The 8,588-nt window shown below is 33.7% G+C and overlaps 1 protein-coding gene across 1 annotated transcript in view; it reads left to right on the top strand.

The window, feature by feature from the left end:
- Positions 1-3,233: 3,233 nt before the first annotated feature.
- Positions 3,234-8,588, top strand: part of OLFM3 (olfactomedin 3) — a 193,938-nt gene continuing 188,583 nt past the window's right edge. The window contains exon 1 of the mRNA XM_065876836.1: positions 3,234-3,737. Within this exon, the coding sequence (XP_065732908.1) occupies positions 3,669-3,737 (69 nt within the window). The 5' untranslated portion in view covers positions 3,234-3,668. The remainder of the gene's footprint in view (positions 3,738-8,588) is intronic.

Raw genomic sequence — 8,588 nt, 5'->3', positions numbered from 1 at the left:
CAAGGGGAAAAGTCACTTCAAAAGAGAACAAAAGAGAAGAGAGCAAAAAATGAAAGTGTGGCAGTACTCTGACAGGTCAAGGACCTTAGGAAATGTTTCAAAGACTATTTTCATTTATATAATGAAAGGGGAAATTTTTCACAAGGGTTTATATAACCTACTGGATAATCCTTTTTAAAAATGTTTTTCTAAAATAACTAAGTTCATCAATATCAAATGATAGATAAAAATCAAAATAGGTAACAGCATTTTTTAACATAATGGAACATCTCTGGAATGCTGAAGCAGTATAACATATATGAAAGAAGTATATCATGTAAGTTTTTTATCAAAAGAAGACTAACATACATAAACAGCTAACAATATAATCCATTATACACTATTAAGAACTTACTTTTGTAATACTGGGCATAAATGTTAAAAAAGTTTCATTCTTTGTTCTACGTGTTGTATATGTACAATTTCATATAAACTTATTTTTATGTATGCCTCTGTAGATAGTACTGGCTAAAAATTTTTGTAGTGCTTTATAAATTTCAAAGGAATTTTATACCCATTGTAGATAGAGAAGATCTTTAATTTTAATTAGATACATAAATATCAAATATTTTTCTCATGCATGTATTGAATACTGCAATATTTCTAAATCTAAGCTATGCATCACACTTTTATCATTTTGTTCTAAGTTCCAGTTACCAATTTAAGTTACAGTAACCAATCTGAAGTGACTGAAAACAAAAGTAGTTATACCATTTCCTCTCTATAATAAAATTCTTTTGAATATCTAATGTAGGACACAAGATACAAAGAGTTTCATGGACTTTCTAAAAAGGAGGAATTGGTATGTACAGATAAGATATGATGTTGCCTACAATACTGTCAGATTGATTGTATGGAAATAAGAAAGTTTTACTACAAAACGAATGACTAATTAGAAACAATAGAATTATGTTTAAGAAAAACTATGCAGTTTTATTTTATTTTTTAAAGAGAGATAGAAGAAGTAGTAGGGTATGGCTGAATTTATGTATAGCTCCAGCTTCTGCTTTTCAGTGGTATGATCAATAGTTTTTGATTCATTACTAAACTCGAGTGTTCTCTACAAATGAATAAGCTTCTCTTACAGCAAGTATGTTTTCTGTATGCTAAAATCATCTGTTTTCATCTGTAACATAGTTACCATCCATTGCTTACTTGATCTTTAAGTATTATCATCTGGTATCACATTTTCATAGAATTTTTCTTATTAACTGCTTGTTACAAATGATCTTCCAGTACCATGAAATATAGGGAAATGGAGAGTTAAAGGGGGAAAAAATGTGCTTATGTAGTTTTGGTCCAATCATTAATATTGGACCATACATGTTTGAGATCAGAACAATTTTTATTCCCAGAAAAAATATTAATGTCATTAAAAGAATAGCAGTTGATCTTGAGGCAATAAAATTCATATGATTATGTTTTCATATTTTGTGTGTCTTTTAAATACAGTTTCCTGTACTCAAATAAGTATGCTGCCCTGCCTGCTGAGAGGTGGAGATAGAAAAAGATTGTAGAAGACATTCTGAGAAGAGTGAAAAGCATATGTAAAAACAAATAATCAAACAATCATGTTGTATTAAGTATTAATGCACTATTATAACCACTCAGCTACTGTACTTCTATAAACTCATTTTCAAATTGTGCAATGATTTGAAAGGCTTGAAAATGGGTGCAGAATAAAATTGCCAACAATTTTTATGTATGGATCATTGAAACATACTCTATGCTGATTTACCCTTGATAGACAGATAGATAGATAGGGAAACAAATGTAAAAAAAGAAAGACAGAATTAGCCTCAAACATGCTCTAGAAAGTTATCCCAAAGAGTGTCAGACATAACTCTGTAGTTTTATCTATTACCTCAATAGAAAAGTTCTGTTTTCTGTTTCTGCTAGGAAATAATGGAAATTCAAACTGTGGTTACGATTGCTAGGGTTATCATTAAACTAAAAACCCTCAAATAATTCCCCCTTCTTTCTGCTATTCTGCAATCTCTTTTTTATGTGTGATCCATCTCTTCAAAAGAAATTTTCAAATTTTCCTTCTTGTTATTGAGGTTTTATGGGAAAAAAGCCTCAAGTAATCATACACACATGCACTCATATTCATAATATCAGGATAAAAACAGATGCAATGTGATGCAAATCCTTGGGGATTATAACTTTCAAAAGTATTTGCATCCTAATTGAGATTTCTTGAATTTAAAATATACATATTTATATATACATGAAGAGTGTTCAGTAAAAGACTGTAGAGATTTATACACAGTATGTGTCTGATATCTCAAACAATTTATCCTCTTTTTAATGTAGAAGAAATGCCCATATCTCTAGTTCATATACTCTAGTCCTTAGGAAATATAACTTCTAGAAAAATCAACAGAAGACAAAACTCAAGTTGCATTAGTGGTGTAATTGTATGAGAGGGTGGTTGACAACTCTTCTCCATCTTTTTATCTTATAGAAAACACATTTTCCAGCTACAAAAAAAAAAAGTTTCTTGAGTATAGTTAAGTTATGAAGGGTGTATGAGAAAGTTAGTTTGTCATTTACTCTTCCTTTGCTCTTGTGAGGCAGCTACCTCTTTTCTTGAGCTCTAGAAAACAAGTATTTGGAAGCTTAGAAATAATGCTTTTCCCATCCCACTGTCCACCCATCACTGAATTCTACTTCAGGTTGACAGGGAAACTACATTTCTGGTTATGGCTGTGTGTGAGGAGGAGAGATTTCAGCTGTGTGGGGTCACTAGTGGAATATCCCATTTACAAGAAAAAAAAAAAAAGAAAAGAAAGCCTCTTCATTTATTTATACGTAGTGTTTTAGGTGACCAAAAGCCCTAGATAGATAAAAAACACATGAATATTTAACCAAATAGATTATTTCAATAGGATAGTTTAAATGACAGTGCATATATGTATATATAATAGCTATAGACTGTGTACCTTGAACAGAAAATACACATTGATAGTCTGCATTGCAAACTTTCTTTAAAGCACTAAATACAATATCAAGTTCTCTGTCAATGACAGCAGACGATTCCAGGCACTATTTGTTTCATAATCCTATATCTAGCTAACTTTACTTCTCTGAAGATCAAGATACCAGCAAATGCTGAACGGGAGCAGGAGAGTCAATCCTTGTTTGGATAACAAATTTCCCACAAAATATCTCCCCAAGCCCCAAGGAGCTGTAGTGATGTCATATCCGTTGTCCAGGTCTCCACACCTCTCTCAGCTGTTACTCCCTTTATCTTTTTCTTGGGTCAAAACTTTTCAGGTGGTCTGGCTATATAGCCGCGGGAGAGAAGGTAAATTGGGGCGCGCGGCTTGGAGGAGCTTCAGCACCTCGGTCAGCGGCCACTGCAGCTCAATCCACTCCTAGAGCTCGCGGACTCCCAGCCCTGAGAATGCCTGCGGAATGATCGCCCCCCAGGGCGGCTGCCGCTACTGCCGCTGCTGCTACCGCTGCTGCTACCGCTGCTGCTGCTACTGCTCCTGCCGCCGCCTCTGTCTCCACTCAGCTCTGACTGGCAGGCAGAAAGTGCAACTGACGAAGGAAAGGTCTCTGCAGTGAGAGTGGAGTGGCTACATAAAAGAGAGTAAACAGGGGCAAAAACCCAGATCAGAATGCAGGCGGCATCCAACCTACTCAATCTCCTGCTGCTGTCTTTGCTTGCTGGATTAGACCCTTCCAAGGTATGGGCAATATTTTAACTCTTGTTTGAAATAAATGTGCAATATGTAACAGACCGACCAAAAATGCATTTAATTATGCAAAAAAAAAGGCAGCATGAAAGACAGCTCTTCCAGCTATCTTGTGGTGTCTGGCGTATTCCCACTGCTTGGAAGATAACAAGGTGAACTACCCGAGGGATAGCTCCACAAGGTAGAGTCCCGGAGAGAGGGGGGAGGGACCAGGAGCGAATATAACGTGTATGGGCAGCGGGCAATGCGGCTCTTGGGAGAATTTAGCTTATTTGGTATCCAAGTGTTTAATGTTCTCTTCTGAAGTCGGACGGGTAATGCAAAGGACTTAGCAGTTAAAATAATGCAATTTGTAATCATGTATTAGGAGATGGTGAACCGTTTCTTTGTTGAAAGCAGAGAAGCGTTTTCCAGCTGATCCTGGTCAATAATACTCCCAACGCAGACGTGCTGCGGTTTGTGTCCAAAACATTTGGGATGCTGCTTGTAACACACAGGGCAGAGCAGCAGAGCTCCACTCTCTGCCATGGTTGAGAGGCATTGGTGAAAGGGGCTTGTGTTTGTTTTCTCTCTTTTCATTAAGGAAATTACGGAGCACTGAGGAAGTTCTGATTACCAGTGTTAAGAAACAGGAAGTGAGAATCCTTTCAAACTAAGGAGGGCAATAGGAAGGATGAGTTGTCTCATATCTGTTGAACTCTGATAATTATCCAGTACTGGCAATTAAAGTGAATGCTAACCTCTTTTGATAAAAAATCAGAAAATATGGAGAAATATTTTCAGCAGTGTATGAGAAAAGTCTTCAGGATAAAGTGAGATAATTTGAGAGCTTCAGCATTCTAAGAAAATCATAACTATCTGGAATAAGATATAATGCATCTAGTAAAAAGTAAGGAAATACAATTTCAAAAATTAGTTTACTTCTTTAACTGTTCAAGAGCAATTTGACACAATAGGAGAAATGATGTCATGTTCTAAAACCATTTAAAGTTGTATTTTGGAATATTGTAAAGTTATTTTAAAATAACTGTGTAGTGTAGAGAAATTGTTTCTTTTCATAATTGAACTAAGACATAACCAAGCATAGCCTAATACTGTGGTTGACTTAATATTTCTAGGCCTAATATAGTATATAGTGAAAATTTAGAATCATATCATCTATGCTTATAATTATTTCTGTGTACTTTTCATATTTAGAGAGACCTGATAAGAATAAGATCATTTCCTTTTAAAGCTATGGTTGTGATATTAAGACAAAATAATAATTTTGTCTTAATATCCTTAATGGGATATTTCATACACTAAGGTGTAGCTTTAAAGCATTTTACATCTAGGTACAAAGTGTTGATTCTGCTTTCATATTTTTTAATCTTTCTTTTTCATTTTTTTCTCTGGATCTATAGTAACATATTCCATTGCCACTCTCATTATGTTTGTTACAACTTTGAACACATTCTACTATATATCTCATCTGAAATATTCTTGGTAAAACATTTTTAAAAAGCAAAGCTTATTACTGAGTTACTGCATAAAAAAATCACTTGACTTAAAGTGAGTTTTATCATTCTTTAAAATGAATTCGGAAATGCAGAGCTTTACTAACGACTGCATGTTTCATTTGATTTTTCTGATATCTTTAAATGCATAAATATCTCCACTTCTTGTACCCCATTCTTTCCCAAATTAAAAATTTATCAACAAAGAAGAGCTTCTAATAAATATTGAGATAAATTCTCCAAATAAATGACCTATTTTTAGTCGTGATCTTTTTCTAGTATTAATAAGTTTATTTCCATGTATTCAACAACAGAAAACTTTTCTTCAGACTTAATTTTGGCTGTTTGGTACAACTGAGCTGAGAAATCCAGGAAAGGAAAGGCATACATTAACTTTTCAAACTGTCCTTTTCAGTTTCTAGATATTGCAATACAGTATGCAAAGAACAGCAGATAGTATTTGTTATATATTACATATGACAATATACAGAATATTAAAATGCTCATAGCAAGTGATTTTAATGTTGTGAAAAGGTCTTTGGACTAGTAGACAAATTTTGTTTAAAAAAATGAATAAAACTACTTTTGTTATGTTTTATCAAACTATTGAAATCACAAAACTATATCATCTCCCCTCCCCCAAATCACAAATGGCACCACTGAATTCTCAAAATGATTGTCAATTAGGTTATGAAATAGAAATTTTCTCAAATTTTATTTTTTTACTAACTACTTAAGGGTTTAGATAATAATTAACATCCATGATGCAAATTACGTTTGGCAAAATTGAAATTAAATTCCAATAATACAGTAGCACAAAATACCAGTTTGTGGACAAATAAGTAATAAGTGATGAAACTTAAATATATAAAAATTCTAAACAGCTAATAAAAAAAATTTTATAACGTTAGGACTGATATATTTCAAAATCACACTTTTAAATAAATTCATTTAATTATTCTTCTATATTATTGCATTTTATATTTATACTACACATAAATCATGCATGGATACACATAAACTGGCAATACAGTAGAGCTATTAAAATTGAATAGACTTTTTAAGGTATAGGATTGTCACATATAGCAAATATTGGAAATCTAAATTTTAGAGCATGCTTATTATATATTAATTTATCTGAAACAAAAAGGCTTCTAACAACAGTACAAATTCCATTTCATGGAAGATTATATAATATTTATGTTTATGATCATTCTTCCTGAGACTGAAACTTACAGATCATATATGACATTTTATAAAGTGCTTAGGTATCACTATCTTACAGCAAGATAAATCACTTGCAAGTCAAATTTATTGTTAAATTTAAAAAAAGTGCCCAAACATTTATATTCACAGGATGAACTTACTTTCAGCATCCACTTACTTTCTTTTCTCTCATTTAATATACCAGAATATTGGTAAGATTAGTATTTTCTTTCAGTAAAGGAAGGCAATTCAAAAAAATCAATCAATTATTTGTATTTTTATATAGACAGATTATTAATTTTCCTCTCAAGAAAATCATGAGAATTATGTTTTCTTAATTAAAATCATATTAACAAATTTCCAGTTCCATTTACAAACTCATAGGTATATCCCTTTGCCCTTTGTAAGAGATATTAATTAATTAATTTCATTGGTAATGGAGTATCTGAACTACAGGCAATATGCCAAATCATCATTCATCCAATCTTAAGTAAATTAAGAAAAACCAAAAGCTTGTAAGAATTCAATTATTGCTCGGTTTTATAGAGAAAGGACTATTTCTGTGTAGGAAATTCCTGAGGGCGGCTGCTAGATGGCATCTCTGTGCTTTTAAACAGAAGGCACAGAGTTTAGTAATGACCTTGATAGTAGGAGAGTGAACCTCTTTTTCTTTTACAAGAAGATTTTTAGCAGACCATTATTTGAACATTATAACAAAACAGTAATCCCTTGAACCAGAACTGTGAATTTCTCTGCTCTGCAATGCTGAATCATAAAGAAAGGAGGTATAAATGTGACTGTGCAGATTTCAAATAGAACATTTACACTGGAGTCAGACACTTGGGGAACAGTTAAAAAGAGGTGACATGGGCATAGCCACACATTGCAGTGACCTTTGTACTTTTAAGCAGTCATACCTGTGTGATAAATATATTGCAAAATGCCCTAGCATGCTTAGATTGAGAAAGCATTCACTATCTCCTTGCTTAGAAATATATTAAAGAACTTATCACCATGGTACTTGCTAACACTACAGACATAAAGTGAAACAATGATTCAGCAATAATCTTCAACACCAAACTGTTTTTTCTATCTAAAACAACTTGGCCAATTAGAACTCTTGCCTTAAATAAGACAGTTGCTTTAAGCCATATAAACACAATGGGAAGTAAGGGAATTTCAATAATTATATTGTTATGTGCTTCATAACATAATATACCATGTATAACTGCCTTTGTGTTTCGGTATTGCTAAAAACAAAACCATCAAAGACCTAAATTGGCTAGAGGTGGCTTTAGTACATAAATCTAGTTAAAGTTTATTTTCTTATAACTTTAAAATTAAATTGATAAAAGAAAAAGCAGCAAGAGAAATAAACTGAGATCAGTATGAATTTGCTTTAAAATTCATCTTAATCTATCTTCTCGGGCTTCCCTGGTGGCGCAGTGGTTGAGAGTCCGCCTGCCGATGCAGGGGACACTGGTTCGTGCCCCGGTCCAGGAAGATCCTACATGCTGCGGAGCGGCTAGGCCCGTGAGCCATGGCCGCTGAGCCTGCGCGATCGATCGGAGCCTGTGCTCTGCAACACGAGAGGCCACAACAGTGAGAGGCCCGCGTACTGCAAAAAAAAAAAAATCTATCTTCTCCTGTATCTCCTGTATGCCAGAGACATCCTCTGTACAACAGGATCAACTCAAATTAGAAGAGAAAATATGGATCGATGGCATCTGGCAAGGGTCTGTAATTACATACCAATAAACCCGGATATGGTAAAAAATGAAAAGCTCAACACAGCCCACCTATGTTTTGAAAGTGCAAATGACTTTGCTACTCTCGTTTTATTCCATCCTTCTTAACCCAATTAAATATTTAGTTTGGAATGTAAATATTCTTTCTGACTCTTTCTCTTGGCAACTTCAAAAGGTTAAAATGGTACTGCGCTCCTTTATTTTTTTAAAAAAATTTTTATTCCTTGTAATTTTGCAACAATTCTCTTTAGAAAATGACTATTGTGATGATCCATTCTCTGTTGGGAGGGAAAGCAGCACAAGAGTGAGAAACAAAAGGGTCAGGATTCAGACAAAGTCCCTCATTTTTCATCCCTAATTTGCCACTGATATGTATATATGTGTTTTTATTA

This window comes from Phocoena phocoena, chromosome 1 (genome assembly GCF_963924675.1).
Source record: "Phocoena phocoena chromosome 1, mPhoPho1.1, whole genome shotgun sequence".
In the NCBI taxonomy this organism is placed as follows: domain Eukaryota; kingdom Metazoa; phylum Chordata; class Mammalia; order Artiodactyla; family Phocoenidae; genus Phocoena; species Phocoena phocoena.
Note: the sequence above shows the minus strand (reverse complement) of the source record. Positions and strands in the feature narration are given on the sequence as shown.